This window comes from Hyla sarda, chromosome 3, assembly GCF_029499605.1.
Source record: "Hyla sarda isolate aHylSar1 chromosome 3, aHylSar1.hap1, whole genome shotgun sequence".
NCBI classification, from domain to species: Eukaryota; Metazoa; Chordata; class Amphibia; order Anura; family Hylidae; genus Hyla; species Hyla sarda.
In genome coordinates, this window is record NC_079191.1 from 47,185,747 (window position 1) to 47,202,048 (window position 16,302).

Sequence of the window (16,302 nt, forward strand, 5' to 3'; positions counted from 1 at the left end):
CTGGGTCCACTGGTTCCTCAATCCAGAAAAGTAAAGATGATGCAGCACTCCACAATAATGCATAAGGTGGTGTTTATTCCAGCATGTGCAAAGACAACGTTTCACCAGTCTCTCACTGGCTTTCTCAAGTAACTGATAGTGACATAGGTGGGTATAAATAGACCTCCCATTTGGTCATGTGACATAGTTAGCAAAACAATTTACATAAGTAAACCAGGTGCATACATAATAACAGTGAATATCTTGAACATTTCATAACGTATAGAGTATCAAAGTATATATACATGTAATACAGTGATCAGAGATTAGATACTGATCATATAAAACGTAAAAATAACATAAGTATACATGCAAGTGCGTGCAGACGTGAAATACTTCCGGTGTCCTCGCCATGATTATATATATATATATATATAGTTATATCCATCTCAATGGCCCTCATTTACTATTGCAAACCTGACATGTTTTGTCGGGTTGTGCGCCAGATTCTGTCGCATTGCTGCAGATTCTGTTGCATTGCGCCAGAATTTGCACCTGAATTGAAAAAACCCCGACTAACTCTACACTTTGCTCGGAAAAGGGGGCGTGGTCTCCTAAAAGGGGCATGTTCCCGACATTTTCCCAAAAAACCAACATATTTACTAAGGTTTCCACATAAAATGTGGTGGATTTGAGATTAGGAAAACCCTACAGATCAGAGCATGTGTAAAAAAAAGCCAAATGTAGGGAAAGTGGAAAATGTAGGGAAACCTTAGTAAATACCGTGGGAAATAAATTGTAGGGAATTAAAGGGGTTATCCAGGAAAAACCTTAAAAAAAATAAAATAAAAAAAACGATCAACTGGCTCCAGAAAGTTAAACAGTTTTGTAAATTACTTCTATTAAAAAATCTTAATCCTTCCAACAATTATCAGCTGCTGAAGTTGAGTTGTTTTTTTCTGTCTAAGTGCTCTCTGATGACACGTGTCTCGGGAGCTGTCCAGAGTAGAAGCTAATTCCCATAGCAAACCGATTCTGCTCTGCGCAGTTCCTATGGGAATTTGCTTCTACTCTGGACAGCTCCCGAAACAGGTATCATCAGAGAGCACTTAGACTGAAAAGAACAAACTGAACTTCAGAAGCTCATAAGTACTGAAAGGATTAAGATTTTTTAATAGAAGTAATTTACAAATCTGTTTAACTTTCTGGAGCCAGTTGATCTATAAAAAAGTATTTTCCTGGATAACCCCTTTAAAACCCACAAAGAAAACTACTCTCCACTCTTAGTAAATAAGGGCCAATGTGTGTGTGTATGTGTGTGTGTATGTGTGTATATGTGTGTGTATGTTCCAGCATCACGTCCAAACGGTTAAAGATATTAACATGAAACTTGGCCACATGTTACTAATATGTCAACAACAAACCTAGGATAGGTGATTTAACCCTTACTGACCCCTATTTGCCAGGGGCGGGGTTTTTGTTTAAAGACCCATACAAGTCTATGGGAAATATATGTTACTGCATAACTTCAAAACGGCTGGAGATATTTCCATAATACTTGGTCACGTTACTTATATGTCCACTTAACCCCTTAAGGACCACGGATTTTTCCACTTTCGTTTTTTCCTCCTCACATTTTAAAAATCATAACCCTTTTAATTTTGCACCTAAAAATCCATATGATGGCTTATTTTTTGCACCACCAATTCTACTTTGCAGTGACATCAGTCATTATACCCCAAAATCTACAGTGAAACTGAAAAAAAATCATTGTGTGACGAAATTGAAGAAAAAAGGAGGAGATTTTTGTTTACTTACCGTAAAATCTCTTTCTCGGAGGATCCATTGGGGGACACAGACCGTGGGTGTATGCTGCTATCTCTAGGAGGTGTGACACTATGGTAATAAAAAAAGTCGGCTCCTCCCAGCAGGATATACCCGCCTTCAGGCCATGAGCTAATCAGTTTAAGTTCCAGAGAAATAGGAGGAGACCAACAGGTCAAGAAAAACCCAAAACTGTCCGAGAACCAGAAGAAAAAAAAATATAACTGAACACACCCTCAGACAGAGAAACAAAGGAAACCCCAAAAAAGGCGGGAGCTGTGTCCCCCAATGGATCCTCCGAGAAAAGATTTTACGGTAAGTAAACAAAAATCTCCTTTTCTCTATCGGCTCCATTGGGGGACAGACCGTGGGATATACCAAAGCGTCCCTTGGGTGGGCAGATAAGCAGTCAGGCAGACGGCCGATCCACTGCCGCCTGCAACACTTACGACCCAGACTAGCATCAGCAGATGCGAAAGTATGAACTCGGTAGATCCTCGAGAAAGTGTGCAAAGACGACCCGGTAGCTGCCTTGCAAATCTGCGAGGCCGAGGCTCTATTCTGGAGAGCCCAGGATGCTACAACAGAATGGGTAGAATGAGCCACAACCCTGAAAGGAGGAATCTTTCCCTTACAGCGATAGGCTTCCGCAATGGCAGACCGAATCCACCGAGAAATGGTGGCCTTGGAAGCAGGTTGTCCCTTGCGACGACCTTCCATAAGGACGAGAAAGGAATCACACTGACAACACGAAGAAGTGATGGAGAGATAAGACCGAACAGCCCGAACTACATCCAGCTTGTGTAGTAAACGCTCATTAGGATGAGAAGGAGCAGGACAAAAAGACGGGAGGACAATGTCCTCATTGAGATGAAAGGCCGAAACCACCTTAGGCAAAAAGGAAGGATCTGGCTGGAAAACAACCTTGTCCTGGTGGATCACCAGAAACGGAGAACGGCAGGAGAGAGCTGCCAATTCAAACACCCTCCGGATGGAGGTGATAGCAACAAGAAACGCCACTTTCCAAGAAAGGAGGCGGAGAGACACCTCTCTAAGGGGCTCAAAGGGTACACCCTGGAGGGCACTCAGAACCAAATTCAAGTCCCAAGGGGGAGAGGGTGACCGATAAGGAGGAGGAAAAGCATGCGCCACTCCTTGAAGGAAGGTCCGGACATGAGAATTAGAAGCCAGGGGCCGCTGAAAAATAGAAAGGGCCGAAACCTGACCTTTAAGGGAACTGAGGGACAACCCCAGTTCCAAACCCGACTGCAAAAAGGAGAGAAGATAGGGAACCAAGAAAGTTACAGGGGATAAGTCCTGAGATTCACACCAACGAAAATAAGACCACCAAGTACAGTCGTAAATTCTTGTGGAGGAGGGCATACGAGCCCTGAGCATGGTGTGAATGACTTGGGAAGAGAACCCGCGGTCCCTCAAAACCGCAGTCTCAACCGCCACGCCGTCAAATGCAGCGACTGTAAATTGGGTTGGCAAATAGGACCCTGAGAGAGCAGGTCCTGACGGAGCGGAAGGTGCAGTGGAGCGTCGTCCAGGAGCCTGACTACGTCGGCGTACCACGACCTTCGTGGCCAATCTGGAGCTACCAGAATGGCAGGGACGTCCTCTGTTTTGAGCTTCCTCAGAACCCTGGGAAGGAGCGGAAGGGGAGGGAACAGATAAGGTAGGGCAAAACCGAGCCCAAGGAAACACTAGGGCGTCCACGGCCAGAGCCTGAGGGTCCCGGGACTTGGATACAAAAGGAAGGATCTTCCGATTGTGCCGGGACGCGAAGAGGTCCATGTCCGGAATGCCCCAGAGTTGCGCGAAGACCTCTGTATGTAGAGACCACTCGCCGGGGTCGGGTGAGGACCGACTGAGGAAGTCCGCTTCCCAGTTGAGCACTCCCGTAATGTGAATCGCCGAAATGGCTGGAACCTTGCTCTCCGCCCAGATGAGAATCTTGGTCACCTCGGCCATGGCTGCCGACCTGAGAGTGCCGCCTTGTCGATTATGTACGCCACGGCCGTGGCATTGTCCGACTGGACGCAGACAGGACAGGACTGAAGTCGGGACTCCCAATGAAGAAGACAAAGAAGAATCGCCCATAATTCCGATATGTTTATCGGAAGAAGGGTCTCTCGGGGAGATCAGACTCCCTGAACCATACAATCCCTGAACACGCCGCCCCAGCCCGACAGGCTGGCATTCGTTGTAACTACCTGCCAGTGAAGGGGAAGAAATGACCGCCCTTGGAGAAGAAGGGGGGAGCGAAGCCACCAGAGCAGAGACTGCCGGACCCTGCGAGGGAGAACAATCTGACGATCGAGGGTCAGAGGAGACCTGTCCCATCGAGAGAGAATCGCCAGATGAAGGGGGCGGTAATGAAACTGGGAAAAGGGTATGGCCTCCATAATTGCCACCATCCGACCCAGGACTTCCATACAAGTGCGGATGGGGACTGAGACCTGGGTCCGAAGGGAGCGTACCCCCGACAGAAGCGCCAGACTTTTGTCTGGCGGGAGGCAAATTCGGGCAGAGGCCGTCTCGAAGCGAAGTCCCAAGAAGGTTAGAGACTGGGTAGGACAGAGGACTGACTTATCCCGGTTGACCATCCACCCGAAGCGATCCAGAGTGTGGAGAGTGATGTCTACATTCTCCAGAGTCTGGGCTTTGGTTGGAGCCTTGATGAGAAGGTCGTCCAGGTCGACCAAACAGGCCCATCACTGGCGCAAGGATCTTGGTAAAGACCCGAGGAGCCATGGCCAGACCAAAGGGGAGGGCTACGAATTGAAAATGCCCCTCCGGAACCGCAAGCGGAGGTACCGATGATGGCCTGGAAATATTGGCACATGGAGGTAGGCATCCTTGATGTCCACCGATGAAAGAAACTCCCCTTGTTCCAGGGACGCCACCACCGAACGGAGAGATTCCATTCGGAAGTGGCGGATAAGAAGATGACGGTTGAGACGCTTGAGGTCTAGGATTGGTCACACAGAACCGTCCTTCTTGGGAAACACAAAAAGATTGGAATAGAAACCCCGAAACCGTTCCCCTGGAGGAATGGGAACGATAAGCCCCTGGAGAAGCAGAGACTGGAGAGCCTCTCGAAATTGCTTCACCAGAGAAGGAGACCTGGGGGCCCGGGATCGAAAAAAAGCGATCCCTCGGAAGGGAGGCGAATTCGATTCGGTAACCGTTGGACACCACGTCCCTGACCCAAGAGTCCTGAATGTGAGAGGTCCAGATGTCTCGAAAAAGTAAGAGACGACCTCCCACCCGAGAAAAAAAAACGCGGGTGGGGGGCCTCACTTCATGCAGAAGTGGGTTTGCGGTTGCCCGATTTGGGCGCAAAACGGCCGGACCAGTTGGAGTCCGACTTCCAAGACGGGCGCGCCCGGAACGAGGGAGACTTCTTGTCCCGCGCCTGCCCGGGCCCTTTCCTGAAGAGGACTTCCTTTGGGAAGTAGGGCGAGCCTTATTTTGAGGCAACAAGGAACTCTTACCTCCCATCGCCTCGAAGATAATCTCATCAAGGCGCTTGCCAAAAAGACGGCCACCCGTAAAAGGAAGCTCAGTGAGAAACCTTTTGTAAGCGGCATCCGCATTCCAAGCTTTAAGCCACATAGAGCGGCGGAGAGCCGCTAGGTGACCCACAGCAAAGGCAGAACAACGGGCTGACTGCATGGAAGCTGCGCACAGGAAGTCCCCAGCTTTAGAGCACTGGAAAGCCAGAGCAGATAGATCCTTTGGGGGGGGGATCCCGCTAAGATATCCTGATGGAGCTTTTGGCACCACTCTGACAGGGCCTTGGACACCCATGTCGAGGTGAAGATGGGAAGAAGAGAAGAGCCAGCTGCTTCAGAGGCAAACTTCGCTAAGGATTCTACCTTCTTGTCCGTGGAATCCTTGAAGGCAGCGGCATCTGCCAGTGGCAGTGTAGTCGCCTTAGAGATCCAGGAGATTGGTGGATCCACTGAGGGAAGGGAAGACAACGTTCTTGAATCGTCTTGATTCCCGGGAACCTATTGTCTGGATGTTTCCATGCAAATTCCAGAATGTTGTCAAAGTCTGCGTGAGAGCTGAACCTTTGAGGCGCTGGCTTAGCACGTTGAAAGGATACTCCTGGAGTGACATCCGAAGATCCTGGGTGTCTCTTATGGCTGTCACCTACGAGTTCACCGTTTCAACTGAATCCGAGCGGTCTTCTGAGTCAGATGCCGGCTCGGAAGCCTCATCCGCCAGTTCACCAGGAGAATGTGAACGAGTAGAGGCAATCCTGGAGGGGGGCGACCCTGACCGCGTACGCGGCTCTGGCGTGGCAGAGCGGCGACTCCGAGAACGTCCTCTGGAGGAGCAACTTTTGTGCCCAGATGACAGGGGGGCGGGACCCACGAGGGAAACACCCACGTCTATCTGAAGACTCAATGGAAGAGCCAGACGAGGCACCACTAGTACGCTTGTGAGAGCGTGAAGTATGTGGAGACGAGGAGCAGGCCCTCTCAGAGGCCCTGTGCAAGAAAAGGCCCCTTCAAGGCGGACACCACTTCCCGAGAGGCCTCAGCCTTGGGTCAAGTCAGCCATATACTGGGTCAGGGAAGAAACCCAGGCTGGTGGAGCGGCTGAATCCACCGGAACCAAAAGGGCATCAGGGGGTACCAGGGGGTCTGGGGGAGCAGTGGAGCAGGCAGGGCAAGTGGGCTCAGTAGAGCCAGGCATCTTGGTATTACAGTGCTTACAGACAAAATAAGTCACTGACGTACCAGGTTTCTGTTTAGAGGGAGGAACAGCTCTGGGTATGGACATAATGAGAAAGACAGGAACTTTCTCACCCTAGTCTGTGTCCCCTGGCAGCTGCAGTGAGGAGAACTCTGCTCCGTGCAGCTAGAGTGTAAAAAACAGGCCAGCCAATAGGGAGAGAGGGGCGTGCCTGAAGAAGACACTAACTATTTGGCCCCTCCTAACTGAAAATCGCGCCCACGGCGCTGAGTGAAGGCTACTTCGTGCCTCTGAAGAGCTCCGACAGCCCTGTGGGCGGAGCTATAGACTGGCCGCGAAGAAGCTGTAATGGCGCCGCTCCTTGTCCCGAGCGCACATGTCTGCCGCATATGCGCTCGGGGAAATAGAGCGGGCAGCCAATACGCCGGCAGAGACTGCCGGAGAAAGTGAAAGAAAGCCGGCGCTGAGAGCGCCCGGCCCGTACCAGCGCTGCGGCTGTCAGCCACATATAAGGCGCTGCTGGAGAAAGTGAAAGTAAGCCGGCGCTAAGAGCGCCCGGCCCGTACCAGCGCCGCGGATGTGAGCCGCAAATAAGGCGCTGCGGACATAGCCGCAAGTTACACACACACAGTGAAATGCCCAATGTAAAACATAGATGACATGCCCCCTAAGATGCCACTGCTCCCCCATAATAAAAATCCAGCCCCTGTAGAAGCCAGCCCCATAACCTGAAAGGTGGTCTCCAGAGGTTGCAAGTCCGTACCTAAGGAGAAAAGTACTTACCTCAGTCAGAAGAACTTACCTAATGGAGTCTTCAGTGAAGTCTCCAGTCAGCTTTAGTTACCTGCATCACGCCTGGCTGCTATGCGCGAGTGAGGCGAGCAGGGAAATAGGGGGACCCGGACCCATGAGGTACCAACCCAAGCGCTGACCGTTGGCGAGGGGGGGGGGGGGGTTTGAACAGCACATATACGCAATGTCTGTGCCCCCTCACTCGTAATGGGGAAACAGGGAACCAGAGTCCCTGAGTCCCCACCTGAAAACAGGAAAGAAAAAGGAATAAAAACTAACACGTCCCTATAATAGGAAAACAAAAAATCAGAAGACCTGGTCTGGAGAATTCCAGACCATGTCCACCTCCTTCAGACACTAAGCTTAAACTGATTAGCTCAGGGCCTGAAGGTGGGTATATCCTGCTGGGAGGAGCCGACTTTTTTTAATTACCATAGTGTCACACCTCCAAGAGACTGCAGCATACACCCACGGTCTGTGTCCCCCAATGGAGCAGATAGAGAAAACGCCATTTTGTAACCGTTTCTACTCAGTACATTTTTCAGTAAAAATTACACATCTTTATTCTATAGGTCCATACGGTTAAAATGATCCACTACTTATAAAGGTTTGATTTTGTCGTACTTCTGGAAAAAAAATCATAACTACATGCAGGAAAATGTATACGTTTAAAATTGTCCTCTTCTGACCCCTATAACTTTCTTATTTTACCACGTATGGTATGAGGGCGGTACCACTTTTGTATTGATCTGACTTTTTGATTGCTTTTTATTCATTTTTTCATGATCTAAAAAGTGACCAGAAATGTTATTTTGGACTTTGGATTTTTTTTGCGCGTACGCCATTGAACGTGCGGTTTAATTAATTATATATTTTTATAGCTCGGACATTTACGCACGCGGCGATACCACATATGTTTATATTTATTTTTATTTACATTTTTTTTTTATGGGAAAAGGGGGGTGATTTGGACTTATTAGGGAAAGGGCTAAATAACATTTATTAACTTTTTTTTTTTCGCTTTTTTTTTTGCAGTGTTATAGCTCCCATAGGGACCTATAACACTGCACACACTGATCTTATACCCTGTTCACTGCAAAGCCATAGCTTTGCATTGATCAGTGTTATCGGTGGTCGATTGCTCAAGCTTGAATTTCAGGCTTGGAGCAATCAATCGCCGAAGGGACACGCCAGAGGCAGGTAAAAGGACCTCCGCTCGCGTCCCAGCTGATCGGGACACCGCATTTTCACTGCGGTGGTCCCGATCAGCCCCACTGAGCAGCAGGGAAGGTTTTACTTTCGTTTTAGACGCAGCTTTCAACTTTGTACGCCGCGTCTAAGGGCTAATTAGCGCGCGGCACGCTGCCGCACGCTATTGGTCCAGGGTCCCGGCTTCAGATACATGCCGGGACAGACCCGAAATGACACGGGGTCACCGCGTGACCCCGCGTTATATCAGGGGAGCAGGCCAAGGATGTAAATATACGTCCTTGGTCGTTAAGGGGTTAAAATATAGGATAGTTAATTTAACCCTTAACTACCCCCATTTGTGAGGGTCGGGGTTTTTGTTTAAAGTCCCATGCAAATCAATGGGAAACGTATGTTCCAGCATCACTTCCGTACGGCTGGAGATATTTCACTAATACTTGGTCACAAATTACTTATATATGTCAAATAAAAAGATATGATAGTTAAATTAACCCTTACCTACACCCTTATATAAAGGATGGGTTTTTGTTTCAAGTCTCATGCAAGTACTACAAGGACTTCCAGTCCCTTACTCCACAAGCTCCGCTCTGCATCTCCTGGTGAATGTGTCAATCCGGCTTGCAAGCCACACCCCATCTCACAAAGACACGTCCACATTTTAAGCCCCACCCCTTTTATTATCTACCTTTTTTGTGCATCGGTCTGGCTTGCAAATTACGTCCAGGCACCTTCTATTTTCAGTTTACAATATCTTCATCACAAATCAGTCCCACCTGGGGATTTGAGGTCGGGATATGGGGTCGGGATATGACAACAATATATGAGGACCAGATATGTACTCAAAAGCTTCCTCCTTTGTTGATTTTCCTCCCCAACAAGGATTAGGAAGGAAAAACCGGACAACGCCGGGTACTCAGCTAGTATAATATATAAAACAATGTGTGTATGATCCAGCATCACTTCCAAGCTGCTAAAGATATTAACATGAAACTTGGCACATACATTACTAATATGTCAACAAACATAGGATAGGTTATTTAACCCTTACTCACCCCCATTTGGCAGAGTCGGAGTTTTTGTTTAAAGACCCATACAAGTCTATGGGAAATATATGTTACTGCATAACTTCCAAATGGCTGGAGATATTTCAATAATACCTGGTAAACATATTACTTATATGTCAAATAAAAAGATATGATAGTTAAATTAAACCTTACCTACACCCTTATATAAAATATGGGTTTTTGTTCTCATCTCCTAGTGAATGTGTCAATCCGGCTTGCAAGCCACACTCCATCTCACAAAGACACGCCCACCCCTTTTATTCTCTATCCTTTTTGTGCATCAGTCTGGCTTGCAAATCCCGCCCAGTCCCACAAAGTCATGTCCCCTTCTATTTTCAGCTTACAATATCTTCATCATAAATCAGTCCCACCTGAGGACAGGATATGACAACAATATATGGGGATGGGATATGAAGTCAAAAGCTTCCTCCTTTGTTGATTTTCCTCACCAACAAGGATTAGGAAGGAAAAATCGGGTACTCAGCCAATATATATACACACACACATTATATATATATTATATATATATATATATATATATATATATATATATATATACACACACACACATATATATACACACACACACACACATATATATACATATATACACACACACACATAAATATACACACACATATACATATATCTGCCTGCGACAAAAATCAGATGCCCTCCTGCTCGACTTTTAACACACATCACATGTTAATAACCAAGTCTATAATAGAAAAATAAAATGTCACCCATTTATCATTAGACTAACGCAGATGAATGGCAGAACGGTTTTTATTTGTTCATTTACTAGTCATTTCAGTAACAGCAGCAATTTGCATCAATCACAACATAAAACAGCTTTCAACTGCACCTTTCCAATCGTCCAGCAGATGGCGCTAAAGGCACAATGGCCGCTCCTGGAAGGTCACTACCTGCAGCAATGCAATGTTCTGCCCTACAACAGCACAGAGAGATTAGGAGGATGTTTTATATCCCTGTGTTGGGACACCATCACTCTCTATGACAGCCCTCTGGGCACAAATGCACAAGCTGCTTGTAAAAATCCCCAGCAATCGGCTCTCATTACAGAATTAATAGTCGTGTAGATGGTTTGCAGAACTTCCAATGCCGTTATTTATGGCTGGTAAAACAGCAGCGATATGATGTATCCAGCCCCGGCCACAAGCAGGGATTCACTGCCTGTAATAAAAGACAATGATTCCGCAAACTGTTCCCGGGAATCATTTGTTACCTAGAACATCTTCGGATCACCCTATATAAACTGCGTAATGTCCGATTTATTATGACATTTACATAAGGCAGTGTTTCCCAACCAGGGTACCTCAAGCTATTGCAAAACTACAACTCCCAGCATGCCCGGACAGCCGTTGGCTGTCCGGGCATGCTGGGAGTTGTAGTTTTGCAACAGCTGGAGGCACCCTGGTAGAGAAACACTGACCTAAGGAGATAAACATACCAATAGGACCAATCTAGGATCAATGACACATGTGAGACCGGAATGGTGGTGGGGGGGGATCGCTATACTTCCCCAAGCCACCCGTCATATGTAGCTATCAGGTTTGATTTTGTTTATTTATGGTCGCATCTAATATTATGCACGGATTTAGGATTTTTGGCAATCGGGTTGAACAAAATCTGGTGAAAACAGGGGTGCTTTGTGGAAACCACAGGAACACTCACTCTGGTGACGTCAACGCATTCTAGGCGTTCAGAAAGCCCCTAATAATGATTTCTACCAAATCGGACATGTACCAGAACAGTGTCTACAACTGGCTAATTTACACAACTCTATCTTGCCTTTTAATGCACAAAAAATAAATAAATGTCTAAATGGCTTTGAAAATGTGGCTAAACCGCTTAAAGGGGTACTCCGGTGGAAAAGTTTTTTTTTCTTTAAATCAACTGGTGCCAGAAAGTTAAAACAGATTTGTAAATTATTTCTATAAAAAAAAAATCTTAATCCTTCCAGTACTTATTAGCTGCTAAATACTACAGAGGAAATTATTTTATTTTTGCAACACAGAGCTCTCTGCTGACATCACGAGCACAGTGCTCTCTGCTGACACCTCTGTCCATTTTTGGAACTGTCCAGAGCAGCATATGTTTGCTATGGGGATTTTCTCCTACTCTGGACAGTTCATAAAATGGACAGAGATGTCAGCAGAGAGCACTGTGCTCATGATGTCAGCAGAGAGCTCCGTGTTCCAAAAAGAAAATAATTTCCTCTGTAGTATTCAGCAGCTAATAAGTGCTGGAAGGATTGAGATTTTTTTTTTATAGAAGTAATTTACAAATCTGTTTAACTTTCTGGCACCAGTTGATAAAAAAAAATAAAAAAAGTTTTCCACCGGAGTACCCCTCCGCTAGACATGTTATCACCTATCTGAGTAGTGTCCAAACTGTGACCTTCCAGATGTTGCAAAACTACAACTCCCAGCATGCCCGGACAGCCGTTGGCTGTCCGGGCATGCTAGGAGTTGTAGTTTTGCAGCATCTGGAGGGCCACAGTTTTGACATCACTGCCCTATCCAAAGGATAGGGGATAACATGTCTGATCACGGGGGTCCGGCTGTTAGGTACCCTCACGATCTCCACCGTGGCACCCAGTCATCCAGTGCACGGAGCAAACTCTGCTCCGTGCCGGATGACTGACAATCACAGCCATACCCCCTCCATTCATGTCTATGGGAGAAGTTGTGACGGCTGTGTACTAGCACCCTCTCCCATAGACATGGTGGGGGCGTGGCGTCACAATCGCCCCAGGCTTCCGTGACCATAATGCGACAGCGCCGGCCAAGAGATGGCGGGGTCCCCTGCGATCAGACATGTTATCCCCTAATCTTTGGATAGGAGATAACATGTCTAGGCGGAGTATACCTTTAAAGGGGTACTCCGCCCCTGGCAACTTATCCCCTATCCAAAGGATAGGGGATAAGATGTTAGATCGCCGCGGTCCCGCTACTGGGAACCCCGGGGATCGCCGCTGCGGCACCGCTCTATCATTACTGCACAGAGCGAGTTCGCTCTGTGCGTAATGACGGGCGATACAGGGGCCGGAGCAGCGTGACGTCATGGCTCCGCCCCTCGTGACATCACGGCCCGTCCCCTTAATGCAAGTCTATGGCAGGGGGCGTGGCGACCACCACGCCCCCTCCCATAGACTTGTATTGACGGGGGCGGGCCGTGACATCACGAGGGGCGGAGCTGTGAAGTAACGATGCTCCGGCCCCTGTATTGCCCGTCATTACGTGCAGAGCGATCTCGCTCTGTGCAGTAATGATAGCGGGTGCTGCAGCAGCGATCCCCGGGGGTCCCCAGCAGCGGGACCGCGGCGATCTGACATCTTATCCCCTATCCTTTGGATAGGGGATAAGATGTCTAGGGGCAGAGTACCCCTTTAAGGGCACAGTGCTTTTTCACTATTTTTGGCACTACTGTCTTTATCTCCTCGCCTAATAGCGTTAATGCTTGTAAATTTTCCCCCCTTCAGACCCATGAGGCTTGTTTTGTGCACCACCAATTGTACTTTGTAATAATATGACTGATTATACTAAATCTACTGTGAAACAAAAATAAATATTTGTGGAGTGAAATTGAAAAAGCAGCAAAAAAAAAAAACAACAAAAAAAAAAAAACACCATTCTGCAACTGGGGGGTCGTTTCTATGCAGTGCACACTATGGTAAAAAGGACATGTTATGTTATCTTATCTTTACTATGTAGGACCATAAAATTACAACACCCAGTTTATATAGGTTTTGTTTTGTTTTCTCACTTTTAAAAAAATTTGTATGAAAATTAGAAAGGAAAATGAGAATGCTTAAAATTGCCCCATTCTGATGCCTACAACACTTTTTTTTATATTTCTATGTATACAGGGATGTATAAGGGTTAATTTTTTTGCACCGTAGATTTATCGGTACCATTTTTGTTTTGATGGGACCTTTTGATCACTTTTTTATCATTTCTTTTCTGGTATATAAAGTAACTAAAAATCAGCAATTCCAGATATTTTTTTCTTTACACAACATTGATGCCATCCGCGGCGCGGTTTTATGAACGTTAGATTTTAAAAGTTCAGACATTTACGTACATTACCACATTGTTTACATTACTTTATTTAAAAAAATGAGAAAAAAAGGGTGATTTAAACTTTTATTAAGAAAGGGGCTTATTCACATTTATTAACTTTCTTTTTGGCTATTTTATTCACGATTTTTTAGTCCCCATAGGGAATTATCAGATTGCATGCACTAAACAATGCTACTCCATAGAACAGCATCAATCAGTGTTATCGGAGCTCCATTACTACAGGCTGATGGATCAGGCAGGATGGAAGCAGGTAGAGAGCCTCCGCTCATCCTCTCAGCTGATCGGAACCCGGCGATATTGCCACGGTGGTCCCGATTAGAGATGAGCGAATTTACAGTAAATTCGATTCGTCACGAACTTCTCGGCTCGGCAGTTGATGTCTTTATCCTGCATAAATTAGTTCAGCTTTCAGGTGCTTCGGTGGGCTGGAAAAGGTGGATACAGTCCTAGGAGACTCTTTCCTAGGACTGTATCCACCTTTTCCAGCCCACCGGAGCACCGGAAAGCTGGACTAATTTATGCAGGATAAGTCATCAACTGCCGAGCCGAGAAGTTCGTGACGAATCGAATTTACTGTAAGTTTGTTCATCTCTAGTCCCGATCAGCTCCCTGAGCTAGCCGGCAATGTTTTTTTCCCCCCCTGTTTTAGACATTCATTCATTTAAATACTGTTTTGGGGGAGATTTATCAAAACCTGTCTAGAGGAAAAGTTGCCCAGTTGCCCATAGCAACCAATCAGATCATTTCTTTCATTTTTAACAAGGCCTCTGCAAAATGAAAGAAGCGATCTGATTGGTTGCTATGGGCAACTGGGCAATTTTTCCTCTAGACAGGTTTTGATAAATCTCCCACATTGATTCTGATGATTTTTTATAGTTTTCTACATATGGGTGAAGGGGAATGGTTTTTGAATTCAGGTTTTAATTTGTACAGAAGGTCAAAATTAGCACAATCTTTTAATAAGCACCTCTTACGTCTAGCTGCCAAGAACCTATCAAAGAGTGGACGTAGTAAGAAAATGGACTACTCCTTCTGATTCCTGGCAGCAGAAAACGCCATTCTATGCTTTCTCCTACCGCAATACATTCTCCACTAATGTGAATTCGGGTAGAGAACAGACATGGTCGCACATCCACAATCTTGTATAATGATCTGATTGCTTCTCAGTATAATATCAAAAACTAACAGGTTGTTAGTATACATTTTTGATCAAAAAGTACAAGCCCACTCGCCACGTCAAGGCCACCTATCCAGAGTGGGTCCCTAACGTCCCTAACGAGTGGGCTTGTACTTTTTGATCAAAAATGTATACTAACAACCTGTTAGTTTTTGATATTATGCTGAGAAGCAATCAGATCATTATACAAGATTGTAGATGTGCACCATGTCTGCTTTTCTACCCGAATTCACACTGTGATTTCTATCCCCTCCTTTTTCTTTGTTTTAACATGTGCTGCACTCTTCCCCACCCCCCAGCCCAACCCTATATAAGTAGTAGTTAGCTGCACATGGGCCATTTCTTTCCTAGCTGCCTCCCAGTCTGACTGGGAGAGTATGGTAAGTGAGCCATTACACCTTGTTCACACTGGTGTGGTGCTGTGCGGTGTCCGTTGCTGCCGTGGCGCCGTGTCTGCGGGGGGGTGCGGCCCATAGACTGGTTTGAGTGGCATTGGGGCTGCTCTGCCAGTGGGTTGTTCCCCCCTGTAGGCATTGGCGTCGCGGCGGTGGTGGTCGCCGCCCGGTGCTGCGCCATTTTATGCTAGGGACGTTAGGGACCCACTCTGGATAGGTGGCCTTGACGTGGCGAGTGGGCTTGTACTTTTTGATCAAAAATGTATACTAACAACCTGTTAGTTTTTGATATTATGCTGAGAAGCAATCAGATCATTATACAAGATTGTAGATGTGCACCATGTCTGCTTTTCTACCCGAATTCACATTCTCCACTAACCTTGGGCAAATACATGATATTGCTATCAGCCCCAACTACATGTTTGCCACAGCCAAAGATAAGAGCCCACCATACATGTATAGAACGGAATACATACCGTGTCCAGCATGTGTAGAACCTTGTCCTGCTCGCAGGCGTCCAGGCCGTCAATGATCACAACCAGCCTCGTCTGGTTCTGGGTAAAGCTGTCGATGGTCTTTGCCATTTTAGCCATCAGTTCCACTTCACACTTCAAAACCTGAAAAAAATATTGTGATAGAGAGAAGTGTTTACCAGTAGATCAGGCCGTACCGCCATTAGGGCTGGGCGGTATACCGAAATTTTTGTGCTGCACGATATGAATTTTAACCCATGCCGCAATACCGGTTTGGCCCCTCCCCCTCGGGATTGAATGAATCATCAGTGCTGCACATCGGGGAACTACTCACATATGTCATCCGCGAGCGCTGTTCTGCCCCCCCTCCCCCAATTATCAGCCCAGCACTATTACTCACATATGTCCACCGCAAGCGCTGCCCTCCTCGTCCTCCTGTTTGTTGCGGCCGCCGGCGCTGACACTCTATACCAGTGGTCTTCAACCTCCAGATGTTGCAAAACTACAAATCCCAGCATCCCTGGACAGCCGTTGGCTGTCCAGGCATGCTGGGAGTTGTAGTTTTGC

The 16,302-nt window shown here is 46.7% G+C and overlaps 1 protein-coding gene across 5 annotated transcripts in view; it reads right to left on the minus strand.

Moving 5' to 3' along the window:
• Positions 1-16,302, minus strand: part of KIDINS220 (kinase D interacting substrate 220) — a 188,457-nt gene that overhangs the window by 116,845 nt on the left and 55,310 nt on the right. For all 5 annotated transcript variants that reach the window (XM_056564135.1, XM_056564134.1, XM_056564131.1 and 2 more), the window contains exon 18: positions 15,739-15,879. In XM_056564135.1, coding sequence (XP_056420110.1) covers positions 15,739-15,879 — 141 coding nt within the window. The remainder of the gene's footprint in view (positions 1-15,738; positions 15,880-16,302) is intronic.